Source organism: Pleurodeles waltl, chromosome 8, assembly GCF_031143425.1.
Source record: "Pleurodeles waltl isolate 20211129_DDA chromosome 8, aPleWal1.hap1.20221129, whole genome shotgun sequence".
Classification (NCBI taxonomy): Eukaryota; Metazoa; Chordata; class Amphibia; order Caudata; family Salamandridae; genus Pleurodeles; species Pleurodeles waltl.
Window position 1 is genome coordinate 656,718,915 of NC_090447.1, and position 15,646 is coordinate 656,734,560.

The following is a 15,646-nucleotide window of genomic DNA, read 5'->3' on the forward strand; positions in this document are numbered from 1 at the left end:
TGTAACTAAAAAGAAAAGAAAATGTGCAAAAGATTTTCTCTTTAAGTGAGAGGGCCAGTGGAGTGGAATTAACAAGGTGAAGGGTGAGTGGTAACACTGAAGTAACACGGGAGGGGAGCAAAAACACCAGAGTGAAAGCCTGGAGGGGGTGCGAAAGCAATGAGGGAGGGCAGGAAAGAAATATAGGGGTAGAGGGAAAGCATCACAGAGAGCACAGGTTGGCGAAGCATATGGGCCAGAGCAAGAGGGAGGGGCATGGGGAGAAGCAGTCGGGTAACAAAGATCAACAGGGAGTGCGGGGAGAGAGAGTTACATGAGGGGGATGGCTTGAAACCACATGCAGTCTAATGCAGTGCTTCACACAAAAAGAAAAAGTAGTGCCTGAAAAGCAAGTAGTGGAAACAGTGATGCCAGCAAATCAATCAAAGAGACTGTAAGGAGGCAATGCTTCATAGGTGGGGCAAACACAAGATTGACAGGCTAGGAAATGGATAAGAAGCAGGTAACCGAGTGACAAGGAAAGGCAAATAATGGTAAGCATGGAGGGGAGGGGGTTCTCCAAGCGACGTCTATGTTATTGGTAAGCCATACTATGCCTCACAACAGACAGCGCAAGCGTTGTTTACTGGGCTTGACCTAAAATGTCCCTAGAAGCATAAACGATCTAACTGTCACAAAAACAATTGCTGTGATTCTACACTCTTGTGATAGAGGTCACAAAGTTTATAAGCCAATATGGGCCAATCAAAACACTCTCCCTTTCTGGCCGAATGATTCTCTTCATTGCCTCCACTGAAAAAAAAAACAATTACTGATGAAAGCACATCATTTTCTTCACAGATCCATGCCACACACACACACCCGTCTCTTAGTTAAACCCTTAAAATTAAATTACTTTACAAAGAACATAAAAACCATCCAGAAGAACGTAATTAACTTTTTTTTATAAGCAGCGAAAATGAATACAAGCAAGAAAACCCCGATTGACAATTATTCAACAACTACTGTGCGGTGGACTGTGTAACAGAAAAGGGTTCGCTTCAACGAGTGCAAGGATCAGTTTAGAAATCTTTGCAAGCTATGAATAGGTTTTCTTAAAAGGAGGGTGGCATTTAACAAAGTCAGTTGTTTTAGGCCAAGCAAAGTCTTCACTTACCGGGGTGCAGTACTCAACCATTGGATAGTGCATTTTGTGACCCTTGGCTACACGTCCAGAGAAGAAGCAGCTTTGGCAGATGTCGTAGTTAAAGTGCTTTAAACTTCTGTATCTGTGGGGAGAATGGAACAGATGAGAAATTAAAGCCAGCTTCATAAAAAAGCAAATATTGGCAGTCTGGGGTGTTTTTTTTGTTTTTTTAGAAATGTTATTTTTTATAATGTTATTTTCAAAAAACACTCCTAACGAATTTCCATTGTGTGTACACACGTACATACCTGGGCTGCTAAAGGTTTACAAAAAAACATTCAAAGATGGCTGGCTGTTCATTCACACGCTTGCACATGTATCAAGGGCCCTCTTTGAATGGTATAACAAAAGCAATTCAAAGACGGCCATTCATATGCGAGCACATGCAGCCACCTATGAATGGTTTCAATGAGAAAGAATTTTTTTAAACAAAAGGGACACATTTGCTCACCTGTGCCTGGCACTGTTAAGGACAATTTTCTTTGTGTGTGACAGCTCTGTGCTGGTTAGAATGATGTGACACACACCCGCACAAGTGAACTGGTGGCTCAACTGGGCTGACCAACTGCACCACGCTATATGCTCTAGTAGGCAGAGTCAAAATGTAAATGACACTGCAACAGTCCAATGGATGACGAGGGCTGACTCAAAATCTCTGTAAGTACTATGCATTTTTAAGAATTATTTGGGGAAAATAAAGGGTCTTTTTCAAAAGCAGTTGTACAACTAAACCGTATGTGTGGCCTGCAGAAGGCAACTTTATTGCAACTCACCTTCTCTGAGGAACCATGGCTTAACTTGATAGTATGGGCACAATACAATGTTTACGTTCAGAGTTTCATTTATTAAGACAGAACGCTTGCATTCTGTCTATTTGTAAACCGAAAAGCACAACCAAATATTATTTTATTTGTATTTTATTTTTTAAAGAAAAAAGCTAATATAATAGTACTTACTCCTCATAATAGTGATGGTCCATGTGTCCAACAGTAATGTTCCCGTTTGAGCACCACAACGACAGTAAGATTTTTTTTACTGACTTTTTAGCTTAGGGGGGACAGTCAATAAAAAGTGTTTTTTATTCTGTTTACAATTAGAGAAAGGCATAGATAGGTAAGAATGGAACCTGTTGCGAATGGCATGTTTACTTTCTCCAAGAGGTACTTCGCTACTTGGGGGTGGGGGGAGGGGAGTAGTCTGAAAAAAACAGTTGTATCGATGTTGTCTACTGAATAAAATGAATACAATAGAATGGAAACATACCATGCCTTGCACAGCAAAGGAATGTCTATTGGGATTAGGGGCAATGGGGCATTCACCTGCCAAAGTAGAGAGGAGTATTTATTGTGAGGTGTGGAAGGGGAAGGTGGACTAGTAAGCAGACTTTAGGATTCAGGGAAGGGTAGTTTTTAGACCTGACAACATAAGGGTGGTCTGCCCCCAAACATTTTGCATGCATGCCTCATATTTTGCTGATTTCTTTTTGCTGGCCTTAGGACTCTGACTGCTTTACCACTGCAGACCAGTGCTAAATTGCTTATGCTCTCTTCCCTAAACATGTTTTGATTGGTGCATCTACAAATGGTATACTTAATTTAATTATAAGTCCCTAGTAAACTGCACTACATGTGCCCAGGGACTCTAAATTAAGTGCTACAAGTGGGACTGCAGCACTGCTTGTGCCACTCACTTAAGTCTCCCTTAACCCCTTCGCTGCCAGGCCTTTTCCACCTCAGGTGCCAGGCCTTTTTTTGGCTATTTGTGGCAGGGCGCGCTTAGGCCCTCATAACTTTTTGTCCACATAAGCTACCCATGCCAAATTTGCGTCCTTTTTTTCCAACATCCTAGGGATTCTAGAGGTACCCAGACTTTGTGGGTTCCCCCGAGGGAGACCAAGAAATTAGCCAAAATACAGTGAAAATGTCATTTCTTTTTTAAAAATTGGAAAAAAGGGCTGCAGAAGAAGGCTTCAGGTTTTTCCCCTGAAATAGGCATCAACAAAGGGTTTGCAGTGCTAAAATCACCAGCTTTCCAGCTTTCAGGAACAGGCAGACTTGAATCAGAAAACCCAATTTTTCTCAGAAGTTTGGCATTTTACTGGGACATACCCCATTTTTACATTTTTTTGTGCTTTCAGCCTCCTTCCAGTCAGTGACAGAAATGGGTGTGAAACCAATGCTGGATCCCAGAAACCTAAACATTTCTGAAAAGTAGACAGAATTCTGAATTCAGCAATGGGTAATTTGTGTAGATCCTACAAGGGTTTCCTACAGAAAATAACAACTGCAATAAAAAAAATATTGGAATTGAGGTGAAAAAAAACAGCCATTTTTCTCTATGTTTTACTCTGTAACTTTTTCCTGCAATGTCAGATTTTTTAAAGCAATATACCGTTACGTCTGCTGGACTCTTCTGGTTGCTGGGATATATAGGGCTTGTAGGTTCATCAAGAACCCTAGGTACCCAGATCAAATAAATGAGCTGCACCTTGCAGTGGATTTTCATTCTATACCGGGTATACAGCAATTCATTTGCTGAAATATAAAGAGTGAAAAATAGGTATCAAGAAAACCTTTGTATTTCCAAAATGGGCACAAGATAAAGTGATGAGGAGCAGTGGTTATTTGAACATATCTGAATTCTGGGGTGCCCGTACTAGCATGTGAATTACAGGGCGTTTCTCAAATAGATGTCTTTTTTACACACAGTCTTATATTTTGAAGGAAGAAATTTAGAGAAAGGCAAGGGGCATTAACACTTGTTTTGCTATTCTATGTTCCCCCAAGTCTCCCGATAAAAAAAGGTACCTCACTTGTGTGACAGGAAGTGCCCCAAAACACAACGTGGACACATCAAATTTTCCCAAAGAAAACAGAGGTGTTTTTTGCAAAGTGCCTACCTGTGGATTTTGGCCTCTAGCTCAGCTGGCACCTAGGGAAACCTACCAAACCTGTGCATTTTTTAAAACTAGAACCTAGGGGAATCCAATACGGGGTGACTTGTGGGCCTCTCACCAGGTTCTGTTACCCAGAATCCTTTGCAAACCTCAAAATGTGGCTAAAAAACCCACTTTTTCCTCACATTTTGGTGACTGAAAGTTCTAGAATCTGAGAGGAGCCACACATTTTCTTCCACCCAGCGTTCCCCCAAGTCTCCCGATAAAAATGGTACCTCACTTGTGTGGGTAGGCCTAGTGCCCGCGACAGGAAATGCCCCAAAACACAAAGTGGACACATCACATTTTCTCAAAGAAAAGAGAGGTGTTTTGCGAAGTGCCTACCTGTGGATTTTGACCTCTAGCTCAGCCGCCACCTAGGGAAACCTACCAAACCTGTGCATTTTTTAAAACTAGAGACGTAGGGGAATCCAAGATGGGGTGACCTGTGGGGCTCTCACCAGGTTCTGTTACCCAGAATCCTTTGCAAACCTCAAAATGTGGCTAAAAAAACACTTTTTCCTCACATTTCGGTGACAGAAAGTTCTGAAATCTGAGAGGAGCCTCAAATTTCCTTCCACCCAGTGTTCCCCCAAGTCTCCCAATAAAAATGGTACCTCACTTGTGTGGGTAGGCCTAGTGCCCTCAACGGGAAATGCCCCAAAACACTATCTGGACACATCAGAATTATCAAATAGAAAACTACCTGTTTATGCGGGGGGCACCTGCGTTTTTGGTCCTGGGCTCAGCAGCCATCTAGGGAAACCTACCAAACCCAGACATTTCTGAAAACTAGACACCCGAGGGATTCAAGGGAGGTGTGACTTGCATGGATCCCCCAATGTTTTCTTACCCAGAATCCTCAGCAAACCTCAAATTTAGCTACAAATCACACTTTTCCCACATTTCTGTGTGGGATCACCGCACCAGGACAAATTTCCTACCACCCAACGTTCCCCTTAGTCTCCCGGTAAAAATGATACCTCACTTGTGTAGGTGGGCCAAGTGTTTGTGACAGGGAAGAGCCAAAAACACGTCGAAATTGAGGGGGAACCAAAGTGGGTCCAAAAGTGCAGTTTTAAACAAAACGTTTTTAGGCTGACAAGTACAGCAGACCTTTTATCGGTATAGATGAGACAATGCTGGGTGGTAGGAATTTTGTGGATTCCTGCAGATTCCGGAAGGTTCCATCACAAAAATTCGGGAAAAATGTGAGCTTTCCAGCAAAGTTGCAGGTTTGCAGGGCATTGTGGGTAAGGAAATGGTGCGGGGTGCATGTGAAGCACACCACCCTGTAATCAACTAGATGTTTAGTTTTCAGATGTGTCTAGGTCTTGTGGATTTTTCTACATGGCAGCGTCCCAAAGTAAAAAGAAGTGCAGCCCTCACCATTCCAAGTGGGACGATTTTGAGAGTTACCAAGCTCTCATGGCCCAAATGTAAAACAAAAACCAAAAAAATCAAATGTCCTCTTGCTTGTCATGAGATAAGATGTTTAGTGTGTGGGGGGAGAGTTAATGACTGTTAGCCCCTTCAGTTCGGGTGAGAGTATAACAAGGCCCATACTGGTTGGTAGTCACCACCCCACTATTATTATTTGTTTTTAATTTCATGGCATCTAGTACACTTTCTGCCCTCCCCCCCGGGGAGTGGATCGGGGTAACTGCCCCATCTGCCCACTGGTGGGCAGAACAACTTTGGCCCCATTTATTTGGGGTGGGGGTATGGCCATAACACCACCCTCTCATTTTGAAAAAAAAAATCTTCCCCGGTCTCTGGTGAGCTTTCTGCCCCCAGATTGGCCTAATTATATTAATATATATAATTATATTAGGCCGAAATGGCTAAGCACAATTTGGCCCCCAGGGAGCAACCCTTGCCTAAGGGGTCGCTCCCTTAACATAAAAGAAAAAAAAAAAAATCCCTGGTGTCTAGTGGGCATTTCTGCCCCCCCGGGGGTAGATCGGCCTAATTATTTTAGGCCGATCTGCCCCCAAGGGGGGCAGAAATGACCTAAAAATTATATGCCCCCCTAGGGAGCCACCCTTTCCCAAGGGGCCACTCCCCTCACGTAAATCTTTTTTAAAAAGAAATTCCCTGGTGTCTAGTGGGCATTTCTAATGCCCGATCGCATCGCGATCGGGCAGCAGAAATGCTCAGAATGACATCGGAAGAAAGGAAAGGCCTTTCCTTTCTTCCGATGTCTCTCCCACCCCCCTCCTCCCGAACGGAAGAGAAATGCTAAGCCTTTCTCTTCCTCATTGGGCTGGAAGCAAGCTTCCAGCGCGACGAGAGGCCACCTCTGATGAGGTCAGCACGCGATCGCGTGCTGACGTCATCAGATGTCACGGGGGTAGGGGGGTCAGGGGTGAAAGGGGAAGCGATTCTGCCTTTCATCCCTGATGGTGGGTATGGGTGGGGGGCCCACTGGGGGAGCGCTAGCGCTCCCCCCGTGGGCTGGGTGAAGGACAAGGGGATCTTGTCCCAGGCACACGGGAACCGTGTGCTGGGACGAGATCACCTCGTCCAAGGCACCCGGGGGGTTAAACATGTCAATCAATAACAAGCCTTTATTCAGATTTACAAAAATCTATACAAGTGTACATTAAGAAAAAATAATCTGGTACACTTTGCCAACATCAAAACATCATACATGTAATTGCAAAACAAATATGGTTAAAAATTATTAAATAATTAAAACAAACAAGCAAAACAGCAGTACTACAATAATCATTCCTTAAAATGTTAACCCAAGGTTAATTCATATCTCTTTCTCAGGGCCAGACATTATTTTATAAAGCTCAACATTGCCCAGCTCACCTCTTCATTACCCAACCTCTGTAAATAACACAAGCCCTCCTGATATGATCTAGTATTTGCTTTACGCAAAACTGGAACTAGAAACGTATATCTTGGCATCTCATATAAACAACAGAAGAGCAAAAAATGACATGTATTTTGAACTGAAAGTCAGTCACAACTGCACGGTGGTAAATTGCGGGACCAACAAAACTAACACAAGACAAATAAGGTTCCCAGATCTCAGTCATCGAGAGGGGAACATATCTTACTAATGCAGGCATACTCTGGGTGTTCCTTAGTCTAATGTTAGTATAGTGACTGAAAAAATGTTCTCTTACATCTTTAGACTTAGGGGTGTTGAAAGTTGGATCATCATACAAATATTTTAAATCTATCACTTCAAAAGTCTTCTTCAAATAGGACAGCCAAGGGACTTCTGCTGCACTCGCTAACTTTTGGCAGTTGGAAATACAGGCTCTCACCCAAGAGGACTCAGCGTTTAACCAAACCTTAACCGCTTCTATGCCTTGGACGAGATGATCTCGTCCAAGGCTACAGTTCCCCTGTGCCTTGGACGAGATCATCTCAGATCTAGCTAGCGCGCACCCCCGTGCACCCCCCTACCCTCCCCAAGGCGGGGATGGAAGGGGAAGACCTCCCCCTTCCACCCCCGCCCCCCCCCCCGGCAATCCGATGACATCTAGTGTTGCCGGGCGCACTGGAAGCCATTTGCTTCCAGTGCGTCGGCAGGAAAGGACCGAAAAGGTGAGTCCTTTCCGTTTTTGGGGGGCGGGGGTGGTGAAAACAGACACGGGGGAAAGGAAAGGGTTTTTCCTTTCCCCCTGTGCCTGTTTTCACAAGATTCCTGCTCCAGGGCCCGCGGTCGTGGAGCAGGAATCTCCACTAGACCCCAGGGATTTTTTTAAATAGGTTTATTTTGGGGACGACCCCTTGGGCAAGGGTCGCCCCCCTGGGGGGCAATTTTTTCAGTATTTCGCCCCGGGGGGGGGGGGGGGGGGGCGAAAACCACTAGACACCAGGGATTTTATTTTTTGTGTGTATTTTGGGGGCGACCCATTGGGCAAGAGTGGCCCCCCGAGGCAATTTTTTTTTCTATTTCGCCAATTTTTCTGCGTATCTGCCCCCGGGGGGTGGGGGGCAAAATCCACTAGACACCAGGGATTTATTTGTATTGTAAAGTTTTTTTTGGGGGCAACCCCTTGGGCAAGGGGTGCCCCACTGGGGGGCTATTTTTTTTGTATTTCGCCCCCCCCCCCCCCCTTGGGGGCAGATTGCCAATTTTTGGGCTGATCTGCCGCCAAGGGGGGGGGGGGGGGGAATCCACTAGATACCAGGGATTTTGTTTTTATTGTTTATTTTGGGGGCAACCCCTTGGGCAAGGGTCGCTCCCCCCTGGGGAGCTATTTTTTTTTTCTGTTTCGGCCCCCCCGATGGCAGACCAGCCATTTTTTGGACGATCTGGCCACAGGGGGGTGGAAGTACACTAGGCGCCAGGGATTGTGTGGTGTGTGTGTGGTGTGTGTTTGGGGGCACCCCATGGGCAACGGTCACCCCCCTAAAGTGGGGAAAGTTCGTATTGGCCATCTCTGCCCCTATTTTTGTAGGCCCATCTGCCCCCAAGGTGGGCAGAAACCACCAATACGGCAGGGATTTTTTTGTTTTGTTTTGTGTTGTGCTGGGGTTCCCCCTTTGGGAAGGGTCGCCCCCTAAAGGGGGCACAGAGGTGTTGCCCATTTCTGCCCCCCTTGGGGGCAGATTGGCCAATTTTTTTACGCCCATCTACCCCCGAGGGGGGCAGGATTCACTTAGGTACCAGGGACAACTTCTAAGTTCTTGGTGGTGTCTTGATAGTGGGGTGTTTGTCAACTGGCAAAGTATTTGTATTTGTGATTATAACAATTTATTTCTTCTTTTTCTTCTAGTTCAACGCTTTTGCTTCCTTTGCTGTGGATCTTTGCGGTTTTGGCAGTAGTTGTCCTGCGGTTTGCATAGTTGCATGTTTTAGGTAAGTGAAAGCAATTTACTCCAAAGGAGTATTGTTGACATGCATGAATGACATGTTTGTAGGTGGTGTACTAAATGCAGTATTGTGTGTTTGACATTGTCCTTCGATTTGAGCACAGTGATGTTTGTGTTGTCATATGTCTAATTTGCTTTTTTCTTTTTTCTTTTTAGTGGGATATCATTGGTGATTGCTGTGTCTGTGCAGAGTAGTTGCTTGGTGAGTAGCTATTTCAGGCAAGTGAGTGGTATAGTTTTTTGTAGTACATAACTCTTTGTGATAAAGCTACACTTTGTTTATTACTTATTTTAGTGCTAGTTGTTGTTGGCAATCCATTTGTTGTTAGGATCACGGCTAGCCGCAAAGTGACCGCTCAGCAGGTTGTTCGCATGCTCTTTGAGTTGTCTTCAGACCATGATTATGACACTGACTCTGCATCTGAGGCAGAGGAGGAAGCAGGAGATTCTGGAAGTGAGTTTTCTGTCAGAGAGTATTCTTCTGATGAGGAAGCTACTCTCAGTGCAGATGAAGGGCCTGTGTTAGAGGAGGACATTGATGTGCCAAGAGTGCAGCAGCCTGGGGCTGAAGGGTTTCCCATTAGAAGACCTGACACCTGGATTGCCCCAAACATGGAGCAGCCACAGTTACCTGCATTTACTGGTCTCCCAGGGTGTAGAGTTAATACGGAAAACTTTTTGCCTGTCCATTTCTTTCACTTGTTTATGGACGATGTATTTTTGGAAGAGCTTGTGGAGCAGACAAATGTGTATGCAGAGCAATATTTGCGGGACAACGCTGCCAGACTTAAGCCTCAGTCTAGAGCTACTCATTGGGTTCCCACATATCTGGAAGAGATGAAAAGGTTTTTAGGTTTGTCTTTTTTGATGGGGTTGATCAGGAAGCCGTCACTGGCTTCTTATTGGTCTAATAGTCCCTTGATGGCAACTGCTATATTTCCTGCAACTATGACACGTAATCGGTATTTGCTTCTTCTTCGTATGCTGCAGTTTGTAGACAATGCTTTAGCCTTGCCACAAGATCACCCTGATTGTGACCGCCTTTTTAAGATTAGGCCTGTCCTTGATCATTTTGTGGATCGGTTTTCAGAGGTCTATGTTCCAGGCAAAGAGATAAGTGTGGACGAGTCTTTGGTCCTTTTCAAGGGGTGTTTAGTTTTTAAGCAGTACATTCCTAGTAAGAGGGCACGGTATGGGATTAAATTGTATCTGCTGTCAGAAAGCAGTACAGGATATGTGTATAATTTCCAGGTCTACACTGGTAGGGATTCCAGTATTGACCCTCCTGGTTGTCCGGCCACTTTTGGAGTTAGCGAAAAAATTGTGTGGGAACTTGCTAGACGGCTGTTTAACAAAGGTCACCATTTGTACGTAGATAATTTCTACACTGGAGTGCAGTTGTTCAAGGAGTTGTTTAGGGTGGACACTGTTGCTTGTGGCACAATCCGTTCTAACCGGAAAGGCTATCCACGGGAGCTTGTCTGTAAAAAACTTGAGGGGACAGTGCAGTGCCTTGCGGAATAATGAGCTGCTAGCTCTGAAATTTTCAGACAGGAGGGATGTGTACATGCTATCGACCATCCATGATGAGAGTACTTCCCCTGTGGCTGTTTGGGGTCAGGTTGCGGAAGTGCGCAAACCTGCGTGCATTTTGGACTACAATAGGCACATGGGTGGTGTTGATAGAGTAGATCAGAGGTTGGAACCTTACACTGCTCTTCGTAAGTCTTATGTGTGGTATAAAAAGTTGGCCCTACATTTATTTCATTTGGCAACTTTTAATGCCTTTATTGTATACAAGGATTGTTCACCTGAGTCAAGGATGACATTTGTTAAATTTCAGGAGTCGGTGATAGAAAGCCTTATTGTGGTGGAACCGGCAAGAGTTCCTAGAGTAGAAGTGGTGGAGGATGTGGCTAGATTGAAAGATCAGCACTTTCCAGATCACATTCCTCCCATTCCCAAAAAAGACTTGCCCACAAAGAAATGTAGAGTATGTGCCCGGAGATTAATCCGGAGGGAGAGCCGGATGTACTGCCCCGAATGCCCTTCAAAGCCTGGGCTGCGTGTGCCCGGCTGTTATAGAAGTTACCATACCCAAAAAAAAATCTGGGAAATACCGTGAGCGTAAGCTGTCTGTTTTATATTTTCATATGTTTCACGGTTGGCATCTCTGTCATGTATTTAGTTAGAGCTTTTGTGTTTGTAGTTGTGTGCTTATTTTATAATTAGTGGTTTCTTTGTTGTTTATAAATAAAAAAAGTGATTGCGGTGTGCATGGGGTGGCGCTTGGCTGGCGGTGTGCGTGGGGAGGCGCTTGGCCGGCGGTGTGCGTGGGGTGGCGCTTGGCCGGCGGTGTGCGTGGGGTGGCGCTTGCCTGGCGGTGTGCCTGGGGTGGCGCTTGCCTGGCGGTGTGCCTGGGGTGGCGCTTGGCTGGCGGTGTGCCTGGGGTGGCGCTTGGCTGGCGGTGTGCCTGGGGTGGCGCTTGGCTGGCGGTGTGCGTGGGGTGGCGCTTGGCTGGCGGTGTGCGTGGGGTGGCGCTTGGCTGGCGGTGTGCGTGGGGTGGCGCTTGGCTGGCGGTGTGCTTGGGGTGGCGCTTGGCTGGCGGTGTGCTTGGGGTGGCGCTTGGCTGGCGGTGTGCGTGGGGTGGCGCTTGGCTGGCGGTGTGCTTGGGGTGGCGCTTGGCTGGCAGTGTGCTTGGGGTGGCGCTTGGCTGGCAGTGTGCGTGGGGTGGCGCTTGGCTGGCGGTGTGCGTGGGGTGGCGCTTGGCTGGCGGTGCCAGCCAAACGGCAGTCCACACTCCCATCAGCTGGTGTGATTCTTGTATCAGGCATGTGGGCGTATGTAAGTGATGGGCCCTTGAGTGGCGCGGTCTGTCGATGTGAGTGTTGTAATGTGCTGGGCCCGTGGCTGGCGGTGTGAATGGTCTTGTGCATGTCATGTATGAAAGGTGTGTGAATGGACTGTAAAGCGGTTGGTGCCTTGTCGCGGCTTTACAGCTCACGAGCTGTGAGTCATTGGTTCACTTTTTTGCCTTTCAGTTATTAGCAGTGCATTTCATTTTTGTGAAATCTCTTGTTAATAAAATTTGATCCACTGAACCATCACTCACCCGCGTGCCAAATCCAACCAGTATGTGTGCTAAAAAATGACAAAACCTGCTCCGCTGTAATCAGGCGTCGCGGCACACCTGTGACACGCTAGGTGCCTCGGGTGGGACCCAGATGATGAAGCATGCCACCAACTTGGTTGGTGGGTGAGGGTGCTTCTTCACATAACCTAAGTGTGTTTCTTTTCACAATTTTAGTGTTTGGCACATCACGGACGTATGTGCACACATCAAAATGATATATTACAAAAATACCTGTGTTTGGGGGGGGAGGGCCCACCTATGTTTTTGGTCCTGGGTGCGGCCTTCATCTAGGGAAACCTACAAAACCCAGAAACTTTTTAAAACTAGACACCCCAAGGAGTCCAGGGAGGTGTGGCTTGCGTGGCTCCCCCAACATTTTCTTACCCAGACTCCTCTGTAAACCTCAAAATTTGCATAAAAAAAGCATATTTGCCTGACTTTTCTTAGTATGATCACCGCTCCAGCACAAAATTCCTACTCCCCAGTTTTCCCCTCAGTCTCCCAAGTAAAATGACACCTCACTTATGTGGGTCCCCAAAGCAGAGTCCGTCTAAAGATGTATAAAAGAATATGCCCTTATAAACTCGCTGTGCTATCCCTTCTATCTCTTCAAGTTATGGGCCTTATTCTGTTGCAGGCACCTGGCCCATCCACACAAGTGAGGTATCATTTTTATCGGGAGACTTGGGGGAATGCTGGGTGGAAGGAAATTTGTGGCTCCTCTCAGATTCCAGAACTTTCTGTCACCGAAATGAGAGGAAAGGGTGTTTTTTTAGCCAAATTTTGAGGTTTGCAAAGGATTATGGGTAACAGAACCTGGTCCGAGCCCCACAAGTCACCCCATCTTGGATTCCCCAAGGTCTTTAGTTTTCAAAAATGCACAGGGTTGGTAGGTTTCCCTAGGTGACAGCTGAGCTACAGGCCAAAATCCACAGGTAGGCACTGTTTTCTTTCAAAAATGTGGATGTGTACACGTTGCGCTTTGGGGCGTTTCCTGTCGTGGGCGCTAGGCCTACCCACACAAGTGAGGTATAATTTTTATCGGGAGACTTGGGGGAACGCTGGGTGGAAGGAAATTTGTGGCTCCTCTCAGATTCCAGAACTTTCTGCCACAGAAATGTGAGGAACATGTGTTTTTTTAGCCAAATTTTGAGGTTTGCAAAGGATTCTGGGTAACACAACCTGGTCCGAACCCCGCAAGTCACCCCTCCTTGGATTCCCCTAGGTCTCTAGTTTTCAGAAATGCACAGGTTTGTTAGGTTTCCCTAGATGCCGGCTGAGCTAGAGGCCAAAATCTACAGGTAGGCACTTCACAAAAAACACCTCTGTTTTCTTTCAAAAATTTGGATGTGTCCACGTTGCGCTTTGGGGCGTTTCCTGTCGCGGGCGCTAGGCCTACCCACACAAGTGAGGTATCATTTTTATCGGGAGACTTGGGGGAACGCTGGGTGGAAGGAAATTTGTGGCTCCTCTCAGATTCCAGAACTTTCTGCCACAGAAATGTGAGGAACATGTGTTTTTTTAGCCAAATATTGAGGTTTGCAAAGGATTCTGGGTAACACAACCTGGTCCGAGCCCCGCAAGTCACCCCTCCTTGGATTCTCCTAGGTCTCTAGTTTTCAGAAATGCACAGGTTTGTTAGGTTTCCCTAGGTGCCGGCTGAGCTAGAGGCCAAAATCTACAGGTAGGCACTTCGCAAAAAACACCTCTGCTTTCTTTCAAAAATGTCGATGTGTCCACGTTGCGCTTCGGGGCGTTTCCTGTCGCGGGCGCTAGGCCTACCCAAACAAGTGAGGTATTATTTTTATCGGGAGACTTGGGGGAACGCTGGGTGGAAGGAAATTTGTGGCTCCTCTCAGATTCCAGAACTTTCTGCCACAGAAATGTGAGGAACATGTGTTTTTTTAGCCAAATTTTGAGGTTTGCAAAGGATTCTGGGTAACAGAACCTGGTCCGAGCCCCGCAAGTCACCCCTCCTTGGATTCCCCTAGGTCTCTAGTTTACAGAAATGCACAGGTTTGGTAGGTTTCCCTAGGTGCCGGCTGAGCTAGAGGCCAAAATCTACAGGCAGGCACTTCGTAAAAAACACCTCTGTTTTCTTTCTAAAAAATGGGATGTGTCCACGTTGCGTTTTGGGGCGTTTCCTGGCGCGGGCGCTAGGCCTACCCACACAGGTGAGGTATCATTTTTATCGGGAGACTTGGGGGAACATAGATTAGCAAAACAAGTGCTATTGCCCCTTGTCTTTCTCTACATTTTTTCCTTCCAAATATAGGAGAGTGTGTAAAAAAGACATCTATTTGAGAAATGCCCTGTAATTCACATGCTAGTATGGTCACCCCGGAATTCAGAGATGTGCAAATAACCACTGCTCCTCAACACCTTATGTTGTGCCCTTTTTGGAAATACAAAGGTTTTCTTGATAGCAATTTTTTACTCTTTATATTTCAGCAAATGAATTGCTGTATACCCGGTATAGAATGAAAACGCACTGCAGGGTGCAGCTCATTTATTGGCTCTGGGTTCCTCGGGTTCTTGATGAACCTACAAGCCCTATATATCCCCGCAACCAGAGGAGTCCAGCAGACGTAACAGTATATTGCTTTCGATAATCTGACATTGCAGGGAAAAGTTACAGAGTAAAACGTAGAGAAAAATTTATGTTTTTGTTCACCTCAATTTCAATATTTTTCTTTTTCAGCTGTTATTTTCTGTAGGAAACCCTTGTAGGATCTACACAAATGACCCCTTGCTGAATTCAGAATTTTGTCTACTTTTCAGAAATGTTTAGGTGTCTGGGATCCAGCATTGGTTTCATGCCCATTTCTGTCACTGACTGGAAGGAGGCTGAAAGCACAAAAAATTGCAAAAATGGGGTATGTCCCAGTAAAATACCAAAATTGTGTTGATAAACTGGGTTTTCTGATTCAAGTCTGCCTGTTCCTGAAAGCTGGGAAGCTGCTGAGGGGGAAAAACCACAAGCCTTCTTCTGCAGCCACTTTTTCCAATTTTTTTGAAAAAAACTAAATTTTCACTGTATTTTGGCCAATTTCTTGGCCTCCTTCAGGGGAACCCACAAAGTCTGGGTACCTCTAGAATCCCTAGGATGTTGGAAAAAAAGGACGCAAATTTGGCTTGGTTAGCTTATGTGGACAAAAAGCTATGAGGGCCTAAGCACGAACTGCCCCAAATAGGCAAAAAAAAGGCCTGGCACAGGAGGGGGAAAAGGCCTGGCAGCGAAGGGGTTAACCCAATATAAAAGAGGGGCAAGTTGTAAAGAATCATCTAATTGGGGAGGCCCATGTTCTTTATGGCAAATCAAATTTGCCATACCCTGAGGAACCTGCAATAGCCTCTTGAGAAGCAAGTTTTCAACTGCTTCTAAATTATGCACATTTGCATGTCCCCTCACGGCTGTCCTGCATGAACCTGGTGAAATGCATTTTGTTTTAAACAAATATATTAACTTCTTAACAGGTTTTTGCCCTAATTTCTCGGCAAATCTAAAAATTACATTTAAAACAGGAAGTCTGAACTGTTAATAGGTACT

The 15,646-nt window shown here is 45.7% G+C and overlaps 1 protein-coding gene across 11 annotated transcripts in view; it reads right to left on the reverse strand.

Moving 5' to 3' along the window:
* Window positions 1–15,646, reverse strand: part of DMD (dystrophin) — a 6,960,831-nt gene that overhangs the window by 179,043 nt on the left and 6,766,142 nt on the right. For all 11 annotated transcript variants that reach the window (XM_069204760.1, XM_069204753.1, XM_069204756.1 and 8 more), the window contains one exon: window positions 1,157–1,268. In XM_069204760.1, the coding sequence (XP_069060861.1) occupies window positions 1,157–1,268 (112 nt within the window). The remainder of the gene's footprint in view (window positions 1–1,156; window positions 1,269–15,646) is intronic.